This window comes from Tenrec ecaudatus, chromosome 16 (assembly GCF_050624435.1).
Source record: "Tenrec ecaudatus isolate mTenEca1 chromosome 16, mTenEca1.hap1, whole genome shotgun sequence".
Lineage (NCBI taxonomy): Eukaryota > Metazoa > Chordata > Mammalia > Afrosoricida > Tenrecidae > Tenrec > Tenrec ecaudatus.
In genome coordinates this window covers 110,946,579-110,971,583 of record NC_134545.1, presented here as the reverse complement: position 1 = coordinate 110,971,583, position 25,005 = coordinate 110,946,579, and the positions used below count along the sequence as shown (strand labels likewise).

The window sequence follows — 25,005 nt, the reverse complement described above, 5'->3', positions numbered from 1 at the left end:
CCCGCCTAACTGGGCACCCGCCATGCCCCAGGGCTCCCAGACCACCCTTGGGGGCACCCACGGGCAGAGCAGGGCAGCCTGGCGCTGAAGGGCTCCTCCTCCGACCCCAGCACCTCCATACAAGGTCACGGAGCCCGCAGCACCTGGACCACACCTGGGGACAATTTACAAGGGGAGTTGAAGAAGTGGGTGGGGAAATGCCACCCTCTTTCCATTTGACATGTCTACGAACTTCTCCCAGCCCCTCGCCCTCAGGGTGACAGGTGCCACAGGTGCCCTAAGTGCAGAGAACCGTGGCGGGGGAGGTGGGGCCAGTGCCCAACAGAGGGCCACCCGCCCCTTCTGCACCACAGATGTCCTGGTGGCGTCCACAGGCCAGTCTGTCTTGGAGGAGAGGGAAGCCTGCTGGGGCACTGAAAGAAGCCATCTCCCTGAGTGAGCCCCCAGTTCCTGCAGCCAAAGGCCTCTCCTGGCCCTTCCCAGAGCCACCAGGAAGTCATGAGCATGGCTGGGCTGCATTGGCCATGGTGCATGCTGGGTACCACCTGGCCCCGTGCAGGACTGTCCGTCTCTCACAGGGCAGCCCCCACCACTGAGACACCCTCCAGACCCCATTCCTTCTGGGGTTTCATGAGGTTTATTGTATTCTACTTTCAGTGGAAAAAAAATGTAACATACATTTAGCACGACCTTGTGACAGACACAAAGTGACAAGAGCACATGTGCGCCTGCCGTGGGGACGCGGTCAGGAGCTGCTCCACAGAATCAAGTATTTCTGGCGATCATTGGGCACCGAGCTTGGGGGGAGGGGGTGTCACAGTCCAGTCCTCCTCTCAGAGCAGACCGTGGGCACCGAGCTGGGCAGGGGTCAGTTCTCTCCTCTCAGGATGGGCAGCAATTCGCCGGTTTCCTTCAGTTCCTAAAAAAGACACAAACAACCTGGCATGTACCCGTGGCAGAGGGTTACGTCAACTCGCTGCATGAAGGTAGGGGTGGCGTCCACCTATCAGTCGGCCAGTCAGCCTGAAGCCGTCTTCTTGGGAGTGCGCCCCTTTCTGAGAGAGATATGCCAACTACCTTCTCCTCTCTCACTGGGGCTCTGGGGCGGCCTCCAGGGAGCGCCCGGGCAGGCTGCTAATGCTGGGAGCCACGCTCCGGGCCGTGGACGCTGCCAGGTTCCCACCGACCACCCACGCCTGAGACCTCCTGCTTCCTGCTTCACCTTTCTGTGTCCTCGCCTGCACCTACGTGAGGCTGGATAGGGCCTGGCTGGCAGGGACCCAGGGACTTGAGCTGACCTAGGCTGGGGTGCCTTCCTAACACAACATTCTCTCCTGTGTACGTGAGCCCGCTGGTTTTGTCTCTCTGGACCAGCGGTTCTCAACCTGGGGGTCGAACGACCCTTTCACAGGTGTTGCCTAAGACCATCGGAAAACACATTATTTCTGCTCCTCTGTCTCCAGGCGGGTTCACCCACATGGGAGTCCCCGGCCAACAGACTGTGACCCATGCTACACCAGGCTTCAAGACAACATTTCATTTATTTGTCATTATAAATAAATATTTCACAATATATAATTACACACTGGTTATGGGATTCATCACTATGCTTTAATTATGTCCAATTGTAACAATGAAAATACATCCTGCATATCAGATATTTACATAATGATTCATAACAGTAGCAACAAAAATAATCTTATGGGCGGGGGTCACCACAACACAAGGAACTGTATTAAAGGGTTGGGGCATTAAGAAGGTTGAGAACCACTGCTCTAGACCACCAGCCTCACCCAGTACACACACTGCACACACCCAGTACAGACACGGCACACATACTGTACACACCACACATACTGTACACACCCAGTACAGACACGGCACACACACTGTACCCACCCCATGTACACCTAGGACAACACCAGCCTCACCTGGAACACACATTGTACACACCCAGTACAGACACGGCACACACACTGTACACACCCCATGTACACCTAGGACAGCCCAGTACAGACCACCAGCCTCACCCAGTACACACCCAGTACAGACACGGCACACACACTGTACACACCTATAACAACAGCCCAGTACAGACGACTGTTTCACCCGGCACACTGTACATACCCAGCAGTACACACCCGGTACACACCTAAGACAACGGCAGCAGGAGTCTATCCAGAAGCAGAAGGAAACCTACCAGCGTAGAACCGCTGGTCTACCAACCTTCCCTAGCTGAGCCCAGAGTTCCAAACTCACTGCCTGACTCGCAGCATCCACACCCACCCCACCCCCGCCAGCACAGTGGGCTGTCCCCATGGGCTCCCAAGACTACAGCTTTCCAGGAGCGGAGAGCCTCGTCATTCTCCCTCAGATCCGCCACTGGGTTTGAACTGCTGCCCTGGCACTCAGATTACAAAGTGCCAAGGGTCATCCCGCAGCAGGCTACCTGCACCAGCAAACCCAGCCTGGAGCACACGGCAGAGCCGAGCAGGCCCATGCAAGAGCCCAGCTGAAGGAGGCCACAAGGCACTGGGAGAGGCTTGCTGACTCCCACACCTGCTCCCTGCTCCAGGTGGGTGAGCAGCGCCTCTTCCAGGCGACCCAGCCTGCAATGGAGCATGCCAGCACCTTGGGGCACCTACAAGCTATGCAGCCAGAAGTCCTCCCAGAACCAGCCTCTCTGAGGGACCGGCGGGGCCCTCTGGGCGGCGACATCTCAGGTGTGAACTGTGCCGGACTGCTGACACAGGAACAGGAGGTCCAGTGGGAAAGGGCACACAATGAAGGCCAACCCCACCTGTGACCCTGCCCCACAGAAGCTCGAGGAACCCCAGGGGACATCTAGGGGTGGCCCTGGTCTTTGGGGGGAGGGGGAGGCCCACAATAGCACTTAAAGACCCTCACTGATGGCTGTGGGAGCACCCTCTCCCACTGCGGCCAGGCCTTTTCTGGGGCCCCCAGGCATATGTGGCTCCCCTCCTCATCCATCCCCAGCAACAGGTCTACCGGACACCCTGCCACATAGAGACCCTGGGGCAGAGAACTACCCATCACCCAGGGGCAGACCATGCAGGACAGCGGTGGGCCAGCACCTCAGAGCTCACGGTCAGCAGCCCACAGCACGGGCAGAGAACCTGATCGGCCTGCTGTGCGCACGGCCGTGCCCACGTGGCAGCTGGAGGAGACCACAGCGCAGGCCTGTCCTGTTAGACTCACACAGAGGCTGCAACCCAGCCCCCCAGAAACGTGAGGTACGCACAACTCCGGGCCTGCTTCCCACTCACAGGCCAGGGTCTGCACGCAGCAGGCAGCACACACCTGCAGCTTCTCCCACCTCAGCAGACCGACCGACCAACCGACCAAGGGCTAGCAGGCTCTGTTGAAAGCTGCGGGAGACCCGTCCTGGCAGAGCCTCAGCCCTGTTCAGCATGTGCACATGACACCCGCTGGGAGCCACAAGTCCCTGTGGGGCAGCCTGCTCTGATTCCCTTGGGAGCTGGGCCTCCCCCAGCTGTGGCAGAGGCCTGGTCCTCAGATGTGTTGGGGACAGTAGCACACTGGGAAGGCATCCTGTACACCTGAGAGCACACAGAGTGCAGAGCAGGGGCACAGACAGGACAGTGTGAGGGGAGTGGCGCTCGAGACCTTGTCATTACCTAAGCCACCAAACCAGCCCCGGGAGGCTGGGCACCTGGTGAGGACCGTGGGACGAGGACACCACCCCCAAGCCCCGCTCAGGACGCCCACCCCTCAGGGGCACAGGACAGACCCGGCTCACCTTCACGATGTCCAGCCCCCCTACGAGTTCCCCCTTCACATATAGCTGCGGGTAGGTGGGCCAACTGGAGTAGGCCTTCAGCCCCTGCCGCACCTGCAGAGACAACAGGATGCTCAATGCCTCAGCCAGTCCTGCTGTGGGGCCCAGGCCGGCAGGAAGCCCAGCCCTGGAGACCCAGAGCCCAGCCCAGGCCTCACCTCCTCATCCTCCAGGATGTCGAATGTCTCGTACTCCACCCTGGAAGACAAGAGACACCTCAGGCCCCGCACCACCGTCTGGGCCCACGGCTCAAGGACGAGACAAGTGAAGAGCAGGCGGCCAGGCACCTTCTCCACGTGGGGATTCCCAGCATGGTCCCACGCCACACTGCACAAGTGCCAGACTGCTGGCCAGGGCCTGCATCCCCCGAAGTGGCCCAGGGCTATCCTGCCACCTGTCACTGCAGACCCGTACGGAAGCCCGCCCACTCTGTGGCACAGCCTGCTGGGCACCATAGTGTGCATGCGCACACACCTTTGTAAAAGGCATTACATGAAGAAACAGGCAGAGCCAGCAGACAGGCCTGGTTCTGTTTTTAAAAACTCAGACCAACTAGTCTTCGTTCGGGGCTGTCAGCAGGAACAGGGAGGGCCTTGAGCGTGATTCTCGCTCTCCCCCCCCCCCACCATTGAAGGTACCTTTGGCAACAGGATGCAGTGCGCATCCACCTTTACCAGCATGGCGCCACAGCTACAGATGGGCGGGCATGAGGTACGTACCCTGTACTGTTGAGAATCTCCAGGATTTGCTTGCTGAATCCACACTTGGCTTCCTGTGCTCACAAAAGGAGAGAGAAGGGAGGTGTCTCCCAGTGTGTACCCAACAGGCGGGCGGGATACCAGGCCGGGTAGCGTACAGGGCAAGCACTTGGGCACAAGCTGAAAGAGGAGTGAACCCCAGTTGCCCTCAGGGAGGAAGGATGGGGCGGTCTCCCTGCACAACACTGATGCCCCAGAAGCCGCTCAGGCAGCTCCCCTCAGTCCAGTCACACGGAGTCAGAACTGACGCGGGGCAATGGTTTCCCTTGGTTTGGGCTGTTAATCATGACAACACTCTGCCGGTGCAGAGGCTGAAGTCTCGGCCGTGAGCCAAATTCCCCAGCTGCCCGCTGCTGCCCTCTGAGGGCCGCAGGCCCAGTGGCTCTGATTGGTGGATGGCCCCACATGCCTGGCGATCCTCAGTCCCACCCCAATCCCCACCCCCAAAACCGCCTCCAGAGTGACACAGTCAGGCTTCGTCCCTGATACTAACATGACCCACAAACAGATGTTACCCGCTCAAGATGGCCATGCTCCAGTGTGACCAGAAGAAACCATCCCCCAGCTGGGATTCCCTCCCAAGGCTCCTGCTGCTCCCACCTCACAGCCAGGTGGGACCTTGGGCCACTTCGCTTAGCGCTTACTTGCACCTGTCCTGGCTGGATGCCCACCCAGCTTCTGTGCAAGGTCCCAGCACGGACAGATGGGCAAGAGCTGCCACCGCACAGTTCAAGGCACAGCTCCTCTCAGTGGGAGTGAGAGGTAAGGCTGCCATCAACCACCAAGCAGGCGGGCGGGCAGGCAGGCAGCACCTTGTCAGGTGGGCAGCACCAGCTCCAGTGCCCACAGATGGGCAGTGTCCTGCCAGTCTTCCCAGGGGCATCAGTCTGGAGGCAGGACAAACCTACCTGCAGCCTGTTTCCCCACCTCAAACACAGCACTCACCAAGGGGCCTGGCTCACCCCAATCCGGACAAGACTCAACCACCAGCCCGAGAAGCGCTCCCCCACGCCCCAACGCCTGTCACACCCCTCCCTGCATGTCCTCTGTGCGGCACGCAGCATATGGAGACGGGCCGATGCCGCCGGCACCCTCCCGGCACCGTCCCCCAAGGCGTGCACCTGAGATTGCCAGGGACCTGTGCTCAGCCAACTGTGCCGGGGCTGTGGAGAGTCCCACAAACCAGAAACCCTGTCTGTGGCTGGGCTCCCGGCAGCACCAGGCCTGGGCCCCTCCTAGGGGAGTAGGGCGGGGAAGGTGGTATGCTGGGGCTGGGGGCGCCCCGGCAGGCACTCACCTGCTTGCTCCCCTTCATGAAGAGCATCACTGCAGCCTTGTGAGTCAGCGTCTTCAGCCTGCAGAGCAGGGGACAGCGGTGAAGGGCACACCGCACCACCCTTCCCACACCCACCCGCCCACACAGGGAGGGCAGAGGCTCTCGGGGGTCGGCTCTCAAGCTGCAGCTTGCAGTCTGAGAAATAAAACACTAACAGCTGACCCATAAGGAATTGCTCAGGAAGGGGGTCGTGTGCTGAGCCCACACGGAGTTTTCAGAACTGCAGCTCGCAGGCAGGTTTTCAGTGCCAGGTCTGCCCAGCTCGAGTGACCCAGAGCATCACGGGATGCTGATGGCCTGCATCACCAGAGCCGAGTCTCTGCGCTCAGGCTGAGGGTGGCTCAAGAGCCAGGGGAAAGGGAGGTCCCAGATGGACAGGGAAGCCGGCACCATCACCTTCTCAGCAGAGGCCTCAGAGGGTCAGTTCCTGACCCTAGGCCTTTCCTAGCCCACACTTCCAGGTGATGGTCACCCCACACACACACCCCAAGTGAGCATGGCGAGTGTGGGGAGGGGCTTCAAAACAAACGCCTCTTTAATTCGCAAAGCGGACCGGGGAACATTTTCCTACTCAGAGCACTCAGCACAGTGGCTTAGGGAGGCAGGTAACAAGGTTCGGTGTGTCTGCTGGCGTGTGAGGCGCAGTGGGCAGCAGAGGCTCTGACATCACAGACCTGCCACAAAGCAGGAGGCCCGTGTGGTGTGACAGTAGGAGCTACACACAGCAAAGCGATGACCCTGGCCCCCCAACACAGCCCAGATGTGGCCCCCAGGAGGGTCCCAGGAGGCTGAGTCGAAATCAAGGTCGTACGAGCCTCAGGGAGAGCGCGTTTTGGGGAGGCAAGCCTACCTCTCCTCCAGCTTGGGTGCTTTGGGGCAAATCGTGTCTAGCTCTTTCGATGCTTCCAGATCCTGAAAGGCACAGATATGCGTAAGAGACCACGGCACCGACCGCTCACCGGCCACCGGGACAGAAACCCCTGTGCTGACGCCAGGCCCACAGTAGCCAAGGTGAGGCCCACAGGGTGGCCCTCGGCCAAGACAGGCTGGGGAAGGGAGAGGGCAGGGAGGAGGAGGGGGGACAGACCATGAGGAACGAATGAGACAGACAAACGCGGGTGGACTGTGGGCTGTGCAAACTCTCGCCCAGTTCACAAGGAGAAAGAGGCAGGCCCGGGAGGAGCTTCCCAGCCCCATGCTCACCTTGATGATGTCCAGCCCCCCTATGAGCTCTCCGGACACGTACAGCTGAGGGTAGGTGGGCCAGTTGGAGTAGGTCTTGAGCCCCTGACGGACCTCCTCGTCCGAGAAGATGTCAAAGCTGCTGAACTGAATGTTGTGCTTATTGAGAATCTCTACCATCTGTTTGCTGAAACCTGGAAGCAGAAAAAGAAAATAGAATTTAACTTCTTTCTCATGTGCTCATGCAATCTCTCTCTCTCTCTCTCTCTCTCTCTCTCTCTGTCTCATTTACTTCAGAGAGGAGGTGACCTAACTTGACCATGAGGTCTGCTTGCTTTTGTGAGTGACGTCAAACAGCCCCCAAGAACTTCCCTGTTAAAGCCCACCACCTGAGCCCAAGGCACAGCTTCCCTGTCAGTCCTCCCACCGGTGTGCGTCCTGGACACCACGCACTCGGGCCCCCACAGCTCCCCTAGAGGCACTAACTGCTCAGGGACACAGCTGGGCAATGCTGTAGGGGGCACGGTACCAAGAACCCAGCAGGACCCCAGGGCGGCCTGCGCACCACCCCAAACTGGCTCCGGGACAAAATGGGCTTGAAAGGGAGCATGGCCACGAGCTATGGGATGGACAGATACACACACGTGTGCACACACACACACACAGGCACATACAGCCATGGACGGACAGACGCACACACACGCATGCACACACACACACACACCCAATCAGCGGTGTGAGGGACGGCACAGGGAATGAAGAGAGCAAGCTCGTGCACCGAGAGGCCAGGCCACGCCATGCTGCATGAGACAGATGACTGCAGTGTGGCAGGCTGGCGCTACCAGCCAGGGACTGGGGAGTCCCAGTCTCTTCAGGTCGAGGCTCGTGAAAGACAGAGATGACGCTTAAGATCCCTGCCAGCTCCCAGTCCATGAGAGTGGTGCCTTGGCCAACAGAATCCTGCCCATCTGAGCTCACAGCTGTAGCTACTGGGTAAACCTACTTCCTTGAGGGTCTCCCTCTTCTCAGACCCCTTCTCCAGGGAACTAATTTGGATCATCATAATGAACCCCATGGGGAAGACAAGCCTCTCCTGTGCAGAGCCATCTGAGCACAGCCCTCTACCCCATCCCTGCTGTGCCCCGTCACAGGTGCCCCTGGGCGTGGGCATCTCACCACAGCGCGGCTCCTGGGGTGTCCCCTTCATGAAGAGCATGCAGGGGGCAGCGGTGATTAACTTCTGGAGGCGCCGGTGCAGGTCCTCTACCGGGGGACCCTTGGCACTGGGTGGGAGGGCGCTGGAGGACGCGTGTCGCTGGACTTTCTGGGTCAGCTCTGGGGCATGCGCGCCATCTAACCGGTCAATCTTCTGAGAATTCTGAAGCAGCAGAGACATTCAGGGAGTGTGCTAGCCCCACCGCGGGGCCCAAGGGTCCACCAGAGAACAAGGGGGGGTGGGACACGCACACCCAACCCAGACCAGCTCTGTCCTAACAGGAAAGCCACCGGAGAGTCTGTCAGGGCAGAAAGGAGGGTGAAAGGCGGGCTGCACCCACTTCCTGAGCGAGGCAACCATCGGTCAAAAGCAGCCAAAGGGACAGTTTTTCCTGAGCTAACTGGAGGGCCATGCTGGGCCTACAGCTGTGACACCAACTCTGAGGGGGGCCCACAAGGTGTCACGTCTCCAGAACCCTGGCAGTACCCTGACAGCCCCCCATGCCACTAGCTCTAGGCCACCTGTCCTTACCTTGAAAAACAGGAAGGTGGGAACAGAGCTAATTTCGTACTTCTCCGACACCTGTGGAACAGCCTCGGCTTCCAGCTGCAAGACAGGTGAGCGGGGGCTGCGGAAGGGGGCCTGCCATAGCGCACACACCCCACCCCTGCACCACTGCGCTTCGACCGCAGCCCCACAGCGGGGCGATGCACCCCAGGAAGTGGCACTCCATGCCCCATCGGTCGGGCAGTGCCCGTGCACACTGCAGAAGGCGCCTGGAGGCTGAGGGGCGGGGAGGGAATTGGGGTGGCCTGGTGACCCAGTCCACTCTGTCCTGATGACGGCGCTCTCCCTGGCTGCAGCAGGGCTGCCTGCTCTGGAGACCAGTTCCTGGAGGCGAGAGGGAAGCGGGGGCAAGGGGACAGACGTGGCGGAGGGGGAAGCAGACTTTTAGCTCCTGCACGGCTGCGGGGTGCTCGGTGCCTCGCTGGACCAAAGCTCACTCTCCAACAAGGGCACCCCCTGCCCAGAGGCCAGTGACGATGGCCCTCATGCCAGAAGAAGCCAGCCTGGGGTGCACGGCCCCTCCATCTTGGCTGACATGACCCTGCTGGAACCAGCAACACCGGGATTTGCATGATGGCTACAGGCCAAGCGTGAAGGACAGAACGGTGTGAAGTCCCCAAAGTCCCCCCGAAGGCAGGGCTCTGGAGGACGGACACACCTGCCGTGATGAGATGCAGGAGGCAGGCGCTCGGCCAGCTTAGGGACCCGGCACTTTCACGACCTGTGTTTCTTTGCGCCATCTCCCTAACACCTTCAATTCGTCCCACTTTCCCACGAGGTCTTTATGTGAAAATTTCATCGATCTTACAGTACTCTCCCGCCCATCCAGGAAGGTGGGGGAGAGGCAGGCAGCAGGCAGAGCTCACCGAAGAGCCAGTCAGAGTGTTGGGGGGCTCTGGCTCTAGTTTAGAAACTGCCCCACCTGAGCTGTCGTCGACGTGGGGAAGCCGGCAAGCACCATGTGCAGTGACACCAAGCTTCCTCCTCCGAGTCCAGAGTGGCAGCGAGAACCAGAGGGGACGCTCTCTCCTTCCAGCAACACCACCCCAGGCAAGAAACCATCACTAGCACAAGCCCAGGGAAGGCAACGCCGAGAAGAGCCAGGATAAAACCAGACGCAAACCCACTGCCTCAGCGGCGCCGCCGGCCCTCCGAGGGCCTTCCAGGGGAGAGTCACGATGGAGCAGATCGCCCGTCCTGCGGAAAGCTGAGAACTGGAAGAGTGTGTGCGGAAAATTCCCTCTGCTCCGATGTGAGGAGTCCAGGAAGCGAACTCTGGTGTAGGACGGCCTTCACGTTCGTGAGCTGGAGATGCAGCTCAGTCACATTCTCCTAACTAATGTTACCCCCTCAACTGCCCCCTTCATAAGGCCAAGGTTAAGGTGAGGCCTGCCAGCACATGGTGGCTGCTGTGTTCTTGAAGGTCAACTGCTGGAAGGCGATCTGCCGGAAGGTTCTCTGCCATTAAAAGCCATCAGACCACCTAACCTGAAGTACGGCCCACTCCCTTCTGACAACAATCATAGAATGCTCCTCTGGTGAAGCGTTCAGGGACGGGTAAGCTCAAATTGGCTCAGAAAGGATCCGGGTTAAAAAGCCACCATCGTAACCCTAGAACCGTTGTGTTACGTTTGTACCTTCCTGTCACAGATACGCCCACAGCGCAAGCCCTTCCTGTCACGTACGTGTACGACGTGGCTTGCATGCACGAGATTCTCTCTCTCTCTCTCTGGGTCCAGTCTCCATGGAAGAGGGGAGCCCTTGCATGCTTGTCTGATGTTTCTTTAATTTACTCTTCAATCACACAGCCGCCCCTTAGGACCCTTTCGGTGTGGGAGCTGGTCCCCACACTTTCTCCCACAAGGGGGTGGTGTATCTGCAGCAGACTTTGGATTCACAGTCCAGCGCCACCAGGGCTCCTCGGGCGGAAGGTAACAAAGCACGTTCACACCGACTCAGAAAGGCGAATCTTACGGGACTTTACACACAGCTCTCTTCTCACGGCTCCGCGGGTCCCAGCCCTGCAGCCTACTGACAGCTATGCTGGGGAGCAGAGGGTGCTGATGGGGTAGGGAGCTCGAGATGGCCCGGCTCAGTGACCCTGGCCACACAGGTCTGTCCAAGGTGGCTATCTCCAGGGGGGTGTTGGGGGGAAGGCATCAGGCCTCTCTGCTGCAGAGCCCGGGGCGGCTTCCAACAGCCGCTGCATCCATTCTGGAAGCCCAGGGCCTAACCAGGGGACAACCAGGGCCCCACTTGGAAGCAAGGTGCCATTGGTCTATGAAGCCAGAGTTAGTTCTGACTCCTAACACCACCCGGCCAATGAGCCATTGCTGCAGCCTTGAAGGCACTTCCGACTTTTTGGGGGTGGAGGGTGGGTCTTTCCTCTGTGTCCTTGCCCCTCCACTTCCCCAAGCATGATCTCCCTTTCCAGGGATGGTCTCTCACGGCGACACATCCAAAGTCTGAGACAAAATCTCCCCATCCTGGCTTCTAGGGAGCTGTGCGGTATGTGGTGCGTACCGTACTCTGCACCGGGAACAGCATGCCAACGCTCCGAGTCTTCCTGACTCGTGCCGACGTCCACAGCATACAAGGTGGGTAAACACACTTGGTGCCTCAGTCCCCATCGGTTAATTTCCTGACTGCTGCTTCCACGCCTCTTTCAGCGTCTCTGGGGATCACCATGTTCTGCCCTGGTCCAGTGGTGAGGAGCTTGGCTTTCTTGACTCCGAGCCGCAATCCATCCTGAAGGCTGCTCGAATTCCTGAAAGGCCCACAGCTGCCTCTCTCAAGTGAGCTCCCAGAGGACCAGGGCTCCGTCAGCTGTAGGCAGTAGTGAAAGACAGATGGGCAGACAGACTCTCCAGACCAAGGGACAGAGTCCCACTGACAGCAAGGCTGCTCTCAAGGGCCACACACAAGTCACTGAAGCCCTACCACTGCATTTCTCTCGGGCCGGGCCTGGCAGCTGCTTTTCTTTGGGCCAGAGCCTCATTCCCGTGAGGAAGAAGGGGCCCTGAACTTCCAGATCGATGTCCCCCAGACAGTATTCATCAACTCTCCCCGCTGGTGTGTTCATGCGCTGCTGTCTCCCCGGGGTCCAGGTGAAGCGATTCCTAATTCTCCCCTGCCCTCCTATCCTCTGCAGCACTCTGTCTTTCTGGAAACGTGCTTTGTCGCGCCCAGCCTTCCTGGCGAGTGAAAGGTCAGCGGTTCCAAAGAGAAGGTTTTCTAATCCCATAAAGACTTCCCACCTTGGAAAGCCTCTCGGTCCTACAGGCTTCGGATCGGAATTGAGTTGCTTGATGGAGTGAGTGTGTCTCTGGTTTAACAAAGTTAAACAGGCAAGAAGGAAGCCCACTGTCAAGTACTCCACGGTGATCGGCATTCTGAGGTGCGCAGCTGGAGTGTGCACGCTGGGAGCAGAGAATGAGCGGCAAGTGGGAAACTTGGCCTCGGGGACAGAAAAGAAACCGGTGCTCACTGGCAGAATTCGGCCACACCAATGACCGCATCACTGCAAATACCTGGTATCAACAACACAAATGGCGGCGACACGTGCAGACGTCCCCAGATGGGCAGATACACAGAATCAAACAGACTACATCTTTGGAATGAGGCGATAGAGCAGCTCAGTGTTAGCAGTGAGAACGAGGCCGGGGCCAGCTGTGGAGCAGACCCTCAGCTGCTCAGATTTACAAGTCCGCCCCCCCATCCCCCCAAGAAAGCACACGCTCATCGAGTCACTTCTGAGGCACAGTAACAGAGAACTGTCCCGGTGGATTTCCAAGACCATAACTCACAACTCTGTACGGAAGCAGAAAGCCTCATCTTTCCCCCTAAGAACAGCTGGTGAGTCTCAATTGCTGACCTTGTAGTTAACATCCCAACATGTAACCAACCCACTGTGCCGCAGGCTCTAAGACCAGTTCAGGAGAAGCCCACCCTCCACACCTGACACACGGGGCGCTCACGACAGGAGGCTGGGTGAGCTGGGGGAATGGCATGAAGAAGTCACAAGAAGAGAGCAAAAGGTCGGTAAGAGGACAGGAAAGAAAAGACCAGAGCGGGCAGGAGAGACACGAAAGCTTGCTCGAGTAGCTAAGGGAGTGATGAAGTAGAAGGGTTGCCGGAGAAGACCCTGTAAGGTACTCCCGTGACATGAGCAAAGACCTGGAGTAAAAAGCCAAACTCGAAGGACAAGCTCAGCACATCTCAAGCTGAAAGAACGGAAGGAAAAATTCAAGCCTCCAGGGGTAATACTGAAGGATCCTATTAAGGAAAATATTGAATGATTTAAGAAGCATCAAGCAATGGAAGGCTTACACAGCCACTGTCTCAAAAAGAGCTGGTCGCAATCCAGCCATTCAAGAGGTACAGTGTGGTCAAGAACCAGTGATATTAAAAAGGAAGCAATCCAAGCCGCACTGAAGGTTCAACAAGCTCTTGACGCACAGGAAGCGCGCACCGGTCTGTGCCAAGAAATTTGGAAAACGGCTACCAGGCAAACTGATTGGAAGAGATCCACAGGTAGCCCTTCCAAAGAGAGGTGAGCCAACAAAATGCCCAAAGTCATACGCTGTACCATTGGTATCACATGCAAGTACGTTTGCTGAAGATGACTTAAAACGGTGGCAGGAGTACAGCGGAAGACAGCAGTCAGGTACTGAAGCGGGTTCAGAAGAGGACTGGGCAGGAGCGATATTGTTGCTGCAGCAGATGGACCTTGGCTGACAGCAGAGAAAACCAGAACGATGTTCATCTGTGTTTTACAGGATCCTAACAAATGACCGATTACACGGAGAAGAATGGGAATCCCAAGGCACTTTGTTGTACCCCTGCTGAAGCTACACGTGGACCAGAAGGCAGCTGTTGAAGCACACGGAACTAGGGACACTGGTTTAAAGGAAGCAAAGGGGTGCGTCAGAGTTGTATCCTCACCATTCTGAGTCAGTCTGTTTCCCAAGCAAACTGCCTGGGAAGCTGGGCGACATGGAGCACGGGACCTGCGGGTGAGACGCAGCCTTATGAACAGAGGGCACAAGCTCGCTTGCTGAGGAAGATCAGAGACTGCGCTTTCAGCGTGGATCACACCTCAGAGGTAGAGAATACCAACACTGGAGGAGAGAACGACGTCGTCAAGGATTTCAGCTCTGGCTTAGAACCACAATCAATGAAATCAGACGACCCACTGCACTGGGCCACTCTGCCTGGGGTTTCCATCCCCGTCACATGCTGCGTTTGCGGTGCACGTGACCAGTCAGGGACTACAATGAAAAGCAGTGATTACAAGCAGCTTCAGGCCCAGTCGACGTGACCATTTCCTAGAATCAAGTATGCCAGACAGGGGCCTGCATGCCTCCTGGCCTGCAACTCTCAAACTAGGGGGTGCAGGGTCTGGAAAGAGTGGGGGATCCAGAGGCAGGGAGTGCTCTGGCAGAGTCCCCGCAGACCGAGGGCCAAGCTCCCTTCAAGGGCAGACACAGTCCACCACGCAACAAGGAGGGCTGTGGGGCCTCGCCTCAGAGGAAGCCAGGAGCAGAGGCGGGTGCCAGGCTGACTGCAGGGTAAGGCGGTCCTCTCCACAGCTGGCTGACGTTCCCGCAAAGCCCAGGGCTGCTTCACTTGCCTCCTGATCCCCTCATGCCTGGCCTGGGGCAGTCAGTTCCTCCCGGGTGTCTCATCCTGGCCCACAGGGGGGTGACCCCCCGCATCCAGATGTTCTCCAGGCCTCTTTCACAGGGATTTCTCCCTCCTGCCGGACCTTGTGACAGAGGCCCAGTTCTGGCACCCAAGCGCACACACAGCCCCTCCACCTCCTCTCACTCCTCCCAGAATCCATTGTTGTGACCACACAGATCCAACAGATCATACTCACAGACAGGGATTTATTTGGAGAAGTTCGCAGATTATAATTCAGGATCACAAGTGCCCGGGACTCAGTGCTTCTTCAGTCAGGGCAGCCTCATCTCAGCCATGCCCACAGGCAGGCCTCTCTCTGGTCCTGATCCTTCCATCCAATTGGCCCCTCAGCCTCTGCCCTGAGCAAGCAATGCTACAGAGCTGCCAAGGACGTCCTCTCCACCACAGGCCTCAGCCTCAGGCTGCTCAGTTCTCACCTGGCTGTTAGCAAGTCTAGCTTCCCCAACTAAGTGCCTGGAGGCGGCCCACTCCACAGGCCAGTCTCCCGCCAAGGCCAGGCAGTGGTGGGATGGCACTGCAGGCCTGACAAAGGCCACCATTCTCATCTCTGTCTCTGGCTGTAGGTTCTGCTGCTGGCCCCTCTGCTATGCCTGGGTCAGGGACGTTCACTGCCTACAGGGCTCTTGGGCATACCCTTGAGTGTCCTGCTCTGCTTCGGAGATGGAAACTCTACCCACACACCCGATGTGTAGGCTCCTGTCCAGGTGCTGGGTGGAAGTCCAAGACCATGGCTACAGGAAGTCACTGCACCATACTCACTCACCCTGCCCCGGGCATCCCCATCCCTTGGAATCCCCCCAGCCAGCTGGCCAGGTTCAAGAGGAGCCAAGATCCGGAGGAGGGAAAGCCTTCTCTCAGGGCCTATTCTAGTGGGCACACACCACCCCCAGAAACCATGTCCCCAACTTCCTGGTGGCCTTCCCACTGAGCACAGGCCACCCCCACAGACAGTGTCCCCAGCTTCCCTGAAGGCTCCGCTTGGCATCTCCTACAAGAGGAGCGGTCAATGGCCATGGGGAGGCTTCGCCATGCAGTCTCACAGGCATCCTCTCCCACAGCACCGATTGCAAGGACTTCGCAACCCGGAGGGAGAAACTGACGAGTCCCACTTCCCTGTCAGGCCTGCCAGAACACAGGACAATGCTGACCACTGGGCCATCACACGGAGAGACCATATGGCCACACCCGGGCACTTCCGTCAGCTCTCAGCAGCTGAGAGTAGCAAGGCGTGCCCTCTGTCCTGACCTCTTAAATCGCGTCCCCCGATGGCTGCAAGGAAACCGCCTGGCCCTTGACAACGCCTCGTGGGAGGAAGACGGCGCTGCTGAGGGACTTCCGAGGGGACAGCAGGTGCTGCCAGGCTCCGGTATCTGTGTGGAGGACGAGGACACCCCACCTTGGCTCACGGAGACACTTAAGCACTTGAACAACTTATGATCTCACTGTCAGGTATGCTCCAACGTGAGACGTAATGCTATCACCTCGTTAAATAAATCATTCCACTGGCAGCTAGGCACACAAGTCTGTCACCTGCACTGGTAACATCAGACAGGTAGAGATGGGCTACAGCAATCACCACCATCTGGATCGATCTTAGGCTTGACGCGCTGAATCATTCATTTCGATTGTAATCGGGATCTTCTAACACCAGCCACACTCGCAGCTTTGAAGTTCTCGACCATGATTTACATCGGCTGTTGTGGGGTGCATGTTAGAATCACATTATTCAGGTCCCAGGACTCTAAGTGCATTCTGAAAAGGCAGGAGGCTGACACTGATGCGGCGGCCCGCTGAGAGTAACGACAGCAGGACCCACACACAGCGCCGGTGCCACTCGTCTGCGTCAGCCTGCCAGCAGCACTTGGCAGATCTCGTTTGCAGGACAAGAAGGCCTTGGCTCTGTGGGCCTTCGGAATCCTGGGCCTGCCTAACCTTCCGTGAACCCATCGCAAGGGTCCTAGTCACAGCAGGTTGCCTGTAGCAGGTGGCAACACTACTACCCTGTGCCGTAAGGCTATGCCAGCCCAGGGCCCCGCGCTCTCTCCCTTCTCGGCTGCTGACCCCAGAGGGAAGAGAGGCACAGGTGACTGCACATCCAGGGCCCAGGTGATCAGTCCACTCTGCTGCGTCCTGCATAGGTGTGCACTCACCGGGCCCAAGGTATGGCCCACCCTTCCCCTTCCCTCCCCCTCGGGTCCCTAGCAGCCCGCCTGTGCCAGGTGCAGCTTTCCAAGGAAGTCTGCTCGCACATAACTACCCACACAACCACATCACCCACAGGGAACCACCACAGGCTGCCGGGCCACACCCCACCTCCACCCACCCGACGTGCTCCCACCAGAGGAAGCGTTAGGGAAGTCTGGTGATTTTCACACTGCACGCTCCTTGAGAAATGAGGACTATTTCAGATTGTTCAGAATGATCTACTGCAAAAGCCAGAGCTACCCGCACTCAATCGAGCGCCTGGCGTCCAAGGCATGCGTCACAGTCTAATCTACAGAGAAAAACAGCAACAAGTACCTTCGCGAAGGAGACCTGGGGCTGCTCTCGGGCCAGCTCCACCATCACCGCGTTCATCTGGGCACACTGCGGGGCCCATGGTGCCCAGAAGTGCACCACCAGGAGAGACCTGCAACCGACAAGACACAGCTGTAAGTGGCACAGCTTTTGGAAAGAAGCAAATCCTGACACAGGTGGAATCCCATGAACGCCGAACTGTCCCCCCAATGCCTGTGTCTAAACACAGAGAAATCAAAGGATCCGTGGGAGGGGGAAATTGCCCAGAAGTGGTGGCTTGTGACCTTCATACACCACAACAAACGACTGGGTGAACCAACTCTGACATTCAGATCGGAGAACAGGCAGAAACCAAATCCACACAGTGGATGAGACATGGGGTTAGAATTTACTTGCAAGTGTGGCTTTGGGTGAGGAAGCAAAATCAGGCCATTGGAGGAGTGGTCAGAAGTTACCACAGCCTCGCAGAAAACAGGGAATGGAACTACTTTGGGAGATGTCCCATTTCCTGGATGTTTTAATACTGGGATTCAGAAGGTGTGATAGGTAGGTTTATTGTGCCAACCTCGTCAAACGGAACATATGGGATCAATAAGGCCGCAGTTTGATTGAAATAAATGGCTCCGCAAGTCCTGCCCCTCTCTCTCTTGCTCTCTGGTGATTGGACCAGTGTGTGGCTGCTTTAGTTCTCTGCCTCAACTTGTGAGCTACACTATCTATGGGACAGCCAACCCATGGATGATGTCACTAGAGCTTGAAGTTCCTTTGAGACCTGCTTCGCCACCTGTGTGGACATTGCTCGAGCTTGGGGCTGTCGGATCCTGTCGTCTTGCATTGTTTGAGTTCAATATCCCATAGAGGCCTGCTCTGCTAAGCCTGCTCTGGGCTGCTGACTGCTGGTGACCTGCCCTGCTGTCTGCTGCCTGTGGGCAGACTGCCTGCATTGCCTGAGGGAAGACTCAGCTGTCCTTGCTTTAATTTGGACCCAGCAGCCCTCAGGAGTTGAAGGACATCCAGTAATGTTAACTCTTCCACAGAAGTGAGTTGAACAGAGTTCTCTGTACTGCTGTGTGGACTAATTAACTATTATATTCCTTCATGCTGTATAAATCTATCCATATGTGTTTATATATATATAAATTATTTATATGTAAATACATATTCTATATAATTATTTTATGTGTATAAAAATATTTACATATATATATTAAGTCATAAGTGCCCTGATTTTGTTTCTCTATAGAGAACTCTGCCTAACACATAAGGCTTTCTGAAAACCGAAGGCCCACACAGGAGAGCCTAACTCCAGCCGGCGGCCAAGCCATCAGGAGGTCACCCCGGGGTAGGGAGGGTACCAACCAAGACAACTTTCTCAGAAATGTCTAAAGGCACAGAGATCTTCATGTGTGTCCTTACGCGCAGTCAAAGACCCTGGTCTCACAGCATTCCATGTTCAAATCTATCCTCCTTCCCCCTCAGAGAAGAATCAGGAATAACACAAACAGGGAGAGTGCACCAACCAACCTGGGGCAAATAGCCAAGCCCCAAGCACCCAGGGGACTGTCACTCACAGAGACGCTGCAGGATGGAACAGGACTGCCCCACGGGGTTTCCAGGCTATAGCTGGTTACAGGAGCAGACTGCCACAGCTTTCGCCCTGAGCAGCTGGTGGGTTCAAACTGCCAGCCTTTCAGTTCCCAGACCAGTGCTTTGCCGACTGTGCTACCAACAGTTTAGTCTGTAGAGTCAGACTGTGACTCCTAAGCACACACGGCAAGGTGTCAGCCACGGTAGCCTACAGGATGGCCTTGAAAGGGCAGGATGCTGTGACAGGTGAGGCACAGGTCCAGGGCTGAGTCCCAGGTGTGTCATCAGGCGTAATGTCAGATGGCCAGCAGTGACATCAGCCAAGATACCCAGAACACCAGGAGGTTTTAAAAAGTTCGTGGAAAAATGCCAGTCTCTGTCAATTCCATTTTTCCACAAATATTGTAAAGTCTGACCTGGTGGTTGAGGGTCATATGCCTGAACTAGAGCAGGAATCAGTAAGCGACAGTGCCAACAGCGGACACACCTGCAGGAGCACCCTGGGAGTCCCCAGCACTGAGTGAGGACAAGGTGGAGTTCCACCAGCTACTGGGAGACGGCTGCGACTCCTAGCCATCCCGTGGCACCGTCCTGGTGATCCTCGCTGTATTTGAGCCCACTGTCAAAGCTGCTCCGTCACGCTCACTGACGGCCTTACTGTTTCACTGACCGTCTACTTCACCGAGCCCGGCGTCCTCCAGGGACTGGCCCCTTCTGACATCGTCTCAGCATCCTTGCTTCTAGGGAGCACTGTCTGTACTTCTCCCGAGGTAGGCTTCTGGTACAGAGTCAACATACTTCACCAATATAATCAATCTAGGGCATCAAGTCTTCCATTTTCCTGATTCACTGCCCAGATTAGGTAGCATGAGGCACTGGGAATGCCATGGCTTCAGTCAGGCACACCTTCACCTTCAAAGCGGCATCTCTGATCATCAACATTCCCAAGAGGGCCTGTGTCGTTCGCTACCTGGTTTAATTTCTTGAGTGTTAACCCCATGGGTGTTGAGTGTGGATCCAGTAGTGAAATCTTTGCCAACTTCTGCCTTTCTCTGTCATTGGAGATCCGCCAATACATGCCCCAAAGGGCAAACCACTCTGCTGTATGCCTCAGCCTGAAGGCATTCGGCTTAAGCAAACCGAGTTTCCTGAATTTCAAGGCCAGAGGGACCCCATGCAAGTAGGCTTCAGCCCAAAGGTACTCGGCTCCACTTCCATGGGCCAGCAAGTGAGTGTCCAGAGGTACCCCACTGCAAACCCGCCTCCTGCACAAAGGCATTCTCCCTGGGCTTGGGGAAGTCCATCCCTGTCTCATACTCCGGCTCCGGGTTCTGCACCAGGGTACAGGGGTCTTCTGGGTCCACAGGACATGCCCCACTCCTGGCTCTTGCTGGTCATGAGATCCCTCCACCTGCTCCTCAGAAGGCTCCTTTTACACCCCCACAGGATGGCACTGCAGGGATTCCTGTGCACAACTACCCAGGGATTCCCTGTGCTCAGTGCTCTCCATGCCCCACCACCACCTTTTCACCAGACCCAGGTCGGGGAGTAGTTTGGTGGGAGTTAGCGACTCGGCTAGAGGAGCCACATTGAGTCACTGCCTGCCCCTGGAATGAGGACATGGCAATCAGCAGGTGCCACAAGAAAAGTCAACACAGGTCGGACTGCAAGCATCTGGGATGGCCATCAGGCAGACTCAGTGAGACACCCAGGCTGCCAGCACCAGTCAGAGGGCAGGGCTTCAGGGAGAGCTGAGGAAGCGGTGAAAAAGAGTGGAGGCAGCTGGCAAGCGGCCCGTAAGAGCTGGCCATGAGGGCAGCACAGCCCGAGCGAGGAAATACGGACTCCAGGGACGGAACTCCTAGTTTCCTGTGCAGCCACTCCACAGGCTGACCTGTGGCAACAGCAAGAGCAGGTGTGGGGGGACGGGGGGGGAGGGGCAGAGGCTAAATGCAGGAGGCAGCAGCAGCCTTACAGGGCAGAGCCCACTGCCCCTCACAGCGGGAGATGACCCCCAGGGGTGGGGCTTCGACAAGTAGGTGCTGGGGGGAGAGGAGGACCCCAAAAACATCCCAGGTGCTCTCAGATGGAAGGCCGGATTCCTGGAGGAGTCAAAGGGCCTTGGAAGACAGAGGTCACAGACAGGGATGAAGACGGAGTGCCGTCCTGGAACACACAAAGTGGGGAGGGAGCATATCTGGCAGGAGGGGGCAGATGTGGGGAGACCCCATGGGTTAGAGTCTATATCCAGCTGAGGTGGGCCCCTTTCCTGGCTGAGGGCATGCCCCCGACAATGGTGGTGGCTCATCAAACCCTGCTTCTGGCCCCTCTGGGGCACGCAGCAAGACTACATTTCCCAGCCTTCCTTGCAACTTCCTCTCAGGACTGTGGGTCCGTGGAAACTCCCAGACTGGAGGGATGAGAGAGGACAGCAGAGGTCCCCAACACTTTTGAGGATACTGGAGACCCCCCCTCCCAAAGCCAGTCCCAAAGGTGGGCCCTTCCAGGAAGGTTTTCTGCACACTGCCAAGCATCTCTCCTAGGGAACCAAGTCAAGACAAAGTCATGTGTATGGACAGTCCTGCTCTCTGCTGACGTCGACTCATCGTGACCCTACGGGACAGGCAGAACTGTCCCTGTGGCTTCCCGAGACTCTGTTACAGGAGCAGAAAGCCCAGTCTCTCCCCTAGTCTACGGATAGTTCCCCACTATTTCACACAGCAAGGAAAAACTAACAGTGAACAATATGCCTTTTTCAACTATAACAATATTATATATCCACTGAACACTATGTTTTCAAGAACTGTTTTATAAAATGGAAAAATGCTCACAATATTGCTATATTTAAGAAAATGAAGTAGGCTACTTGAAGTAGGCTACTTGAAAAGTGGGCTCTGCCCTGTAAGGCTGCTGTTACTTACATGTTGGGCTGCTAAACACAAGGTCAGCAGTTCAAAACCACCTGCCAGGAGGCAGGCTTTCTAACCCTAGAGAGGTGCCCTCTGGCTCTCTATCCTTCAGGGTCACTGAGTCGGAGACACTGCCACATGCGGAAGCTGGACGACGAAAAGAAGACTGAAGGAGAAACGATGCTGGGAATGCGGGTCCCGGTGAGCAGCACTGGCACTGCGGTGGACTACAGGGACAGAAACTACTGCAGTAAAGACAAAAGCAACATGTCCCTTAGAAACAAGGACGGCCAGACTTTGTCTCACATACTTCAGACATGTTGCCAGACATCTTATTTGGTAAATCAGATGGTCGGCAAAAAGGAGGGAGGACTGAGATAGACAGACCCAGTGGCTGTCACCATGGGCGCAAACAGAACCACAGTGAGGTGAGCAGGACTGGCAGGGTTTCCTTCTGTTCTCATCGGGCCCTGAACCACAGACTTCCACAGGTCTAGGAAAGTCCCGGCATCAAATCCCATGTGCCCACTTAGGCTCATTACTGTGGAGAAGATGTGCGGTTTTGTGGATTATTTCAAGTACAGACTAGTAGAAAAAATAGGTCTGAATGGTGTTCACATTTCTAAAAGTTTATGCTTTCTGAAGGTCATTTAAAACATGATGCACGGAAACAAAAACATGAGGCATCAAAAGCAACTCTTTAAAGTGAAGGCAGATTCAAAATGTTTAAGAAGGCTGTCCTTGGGGCCCACAAAGGCCACCTCCCTCATGTTCTTCCAGGCTGTGTCCTCAGATCTGACTTCTTCCTTCACCTGCTTACTCAGTGGGGATGGGACACGCGAATAACAGCAGACTACATACAGCCTTCCGGAAGGATTGCAACTGAGCATAACTCCAAACTCCCCACGTGTGGGCTAAAGGGCATCCCGGTGGCACCAGCGCAGAGTCTGACTGGTCAAGGGTACCATTGTGGCTGGCTCCACCAGCAACCCTCAGAAGCAGCTGTCAAGAATGCTGCTCTTTAAGGTGTTCCGGAGCAAAGATGTCGAGGACAAAAGCAGGCCTGGTCCGAGCCACGGACCACCTCATGTGCGCGCAGGAGTCAGACAATGAATAAGGAAGACTGAAGGGGAATTGATGCCTTTGAATTATGCTACTGGTAAAGAATATTAAATATATCACAGACTGCCAGAAGAACAAACAATGTTCCTTAGAGCAAGGATGGTGAAACTTCTTCCCACGTGCTTTGCGGAGGAAGTAACAAGTAGGATCAGGGAGCAGGTCCACGGAGAAGAGCACCACGCTTGGCCAATCGGAGGGCCAGCAACACAGAAAGCCCACACAGCGGCTGCAGCAATGGGCTCAAACACAATTGAGTGGTGGGCCAGTTTTACATGGGGTCAACTTGAGTTGGAACCCCCACCTGACCTGATAGAACCTGACAAAGGCAAAGAACTGTTGTGTGAATGTGGAGGATGTGGTCGAGTCCGCTCTCCTCCAAGACTCAATTTCATGTAACAATCTCCCAGGTACCCCTGAGGTTTCTGCTCTGGGCAACACTTCAACTTCACTGCCTCCGTGAAGCAGGGCCAGCCTGTGGGTAGTACCTCTGTCCACCCCATTTTCATCAACGGCCACACACTCACTGAGCACTCTCCACTGGGAAGGGGGGTATAACAAATACTACCTGCTTCTAAATCAAATTCGGCCATGAGTCTGAGCTGACTTCAGGTCCATGCGCATTTATGGCCTGTGTCCCCCAGGCGGGCGAACCCAGGCTCTGTGCGGGGGGCAGACCCCCCAGTAGGGCACCGTTCTGGAGCCCCATCGCTGGATCCTCCGAGGCTGGCTCGAGTCCTCGGCTGAGAAGCTGACCCCAGGGCTTCATTTAGACCTCACACCAGCTGGGGTCCGGCAGGTCTCATTGACTCGGAGCGGTGAGCCAGGGGCCGGCGCCGTGCGCGCCTTGCCAACGTCCACCCGAGAGCGTGCACACCGAGCAGCGTTGCAGCCCGTTGTCATCCCCAAAGCCAAAGCGACTCGGGCACACAGGCGCCCAAGCAGGAGGCCTCGCCTAGGCCAGCCGGGTTCGCAGCGCCTGCACCCCGCTCCAAAGGGGCCGCAGAGAGGCCCGGCTGACCCGGCCTGCAGGGGGCTGGAATTACCCGCGGGCGTGGGCTCCCCTCGTGGCCCCGCCCCCGGGCCTGGGTCCCCGCCCGCCGCCGAGCTGAGTCACCGTGTCCGCCGCCCGGGTAGAGTGGGCCGAGGCCGGAAGGTCGGGCAGGCCAGGCCCCGGGGTCACGTTTCCGTACCGGGCGGGTGGGGACTCAGGCCCCCCCAGGCGGAGCAGTGCGGAATGCGGCCGGCTCGGCCCCAACTTGGCGGCCGCCGGCATCCGCGGGCCGGCGGTCACCGAGGCGGCGGCGGGCCGGGGAGAGGGAAGAAGCCTGTCGCGCCGCCCAGTGGAGCCGGGATTCCGGGCAGCCTCCGCCCCAGCACCCCACTTACTTGGCTTTGAGACGCAGCAGCTCCTCAAACTGACCCGCGGAACCGATCTCCACCACGGACGCCGTCTCGACCGCCCCCGCCGCCATGCTGCCGCCGCCAGACAGGAGTAATCGAGCGCGGGAGGCAGAGCGCCGCCCAACCCCAAGGACCCGCCCCTGCCGGCCTGTGGCCGCGCCCCCGAGGACCCGCCCGGCCCTCAGGCCCCGCCCCTCTCATATGAAGTACATCCCAGACTGCCAGGCGACCCGCAGGCCACCCCTCCCGGCCTGCGCCAGCTTCCCGGGCCCCGCCCCCGGGCCCCGCCCCGCCCCCGGCCGTGGCCGCCGTGCGCACGCGGTCTCCAGATTCGCCCCGCCCGATTCGCCTGCGGGCTCCGCCCGCTTGCCGTCTTTCCCTCGGCCCGCCCGCCCCGCCAGCGCCGCCTACCGAAGTCGCAGGGCGAAGACCGAAAGCTGGCAGGTGGAGCCTGCAGGCTCTTGGACAGGACTTATCTCAGGCAATCCTGACCTCCTGGATCAAACTGACCTGTCCATGCAGCGGCGCTGCCCAAGTGTGGCCGGCCGTGGGTCGGCTGGGCGCTTGGTATGTAACTAGCCCGAATTTAAGAACATGATGTTGGAGGCGTGCTGGTTGCGTGCTGGGCTGCTAACCACGGTCAGCACTGGAGATTTTCAGCCTACAGCCATGGCAACCCCCCTGCACCGATTCTACTCGGCCCCGCAGGGTTCCTGTGTGTCAGACGGAGCCAACTGATTCAAAGATTTAGTACAAAGGGTGTAAATTGTCGCATCGGTGATTTGGATATTGATGACATGTGGAGATGTTAATCTGGGGGTGTACTGGATGCTCTAAAATAACAATAAAGTTACCTTTACTTCCTTCCAGAGGGAAATATCAAG

General features: G+C 57.3%; 1 protein-coding gene across 1 annotated transcript; it reads right to left on the bottom strand.

The window, feature by feature from the left end:
* Nucleotides 1-618: 618 nt before the first annotated feature.
* GLRX3 (glutaredoxin 3) lies at nt 619-24,258 on the bottom strand. The gene is made up of 11 exons (XM_075533742.1): nt 24,107-24,258; nt 17,106-17,214; nt 8,844-8,918; nt 8,273-8,474; nt 7,118-7,290; nt 6,765-6,826; nt 5,876-5,933; nt 4,540-4,592; nt 3,979-4,018; nt 3,782-3,874; nt 619-919 (listed from the first exon to the last, which is right to left on the bottom strand). The coding sequence occupies exons 1-11, from the start codon at nt 24,190-24,192 to the stop codon at nt 869-871; spliced, it is 1,002 nt and encodes a 333-aa protein (XP_075389857.1). The 5' UTR covers nt 24,193-24,258; the 3' UTR covers nt 619-868.
* Nucleotides 24,259-25,005: the final 747 nt, after the last annotated feature.

Bases quoted from the DNA above. Each gene is read 5' to 3' on its own strand.
- GLRX3 (XM_075533742.1), bottom strand. From the start codon at position 24,192: ATGGCGGCGGGGGCGGTCGAGACGGCGTCCGTGGTGGAGATCGGTTCC. The intron at 8,475-8,843 runs GTAAGGACAGGT...CTGCTGCTTCAG, and splicing joins CCACCTTCCTGTTTTTCAAG to AATTCTCAGAAGATTGACCG. The intron at 7,291-8,272 runs GTGAGATGCCCA...TTCTGCTTCCAG, and splicing joins ACCCCAGGAGCCGCGCTGTG to GTTTCAGCAAACAGATGGTA.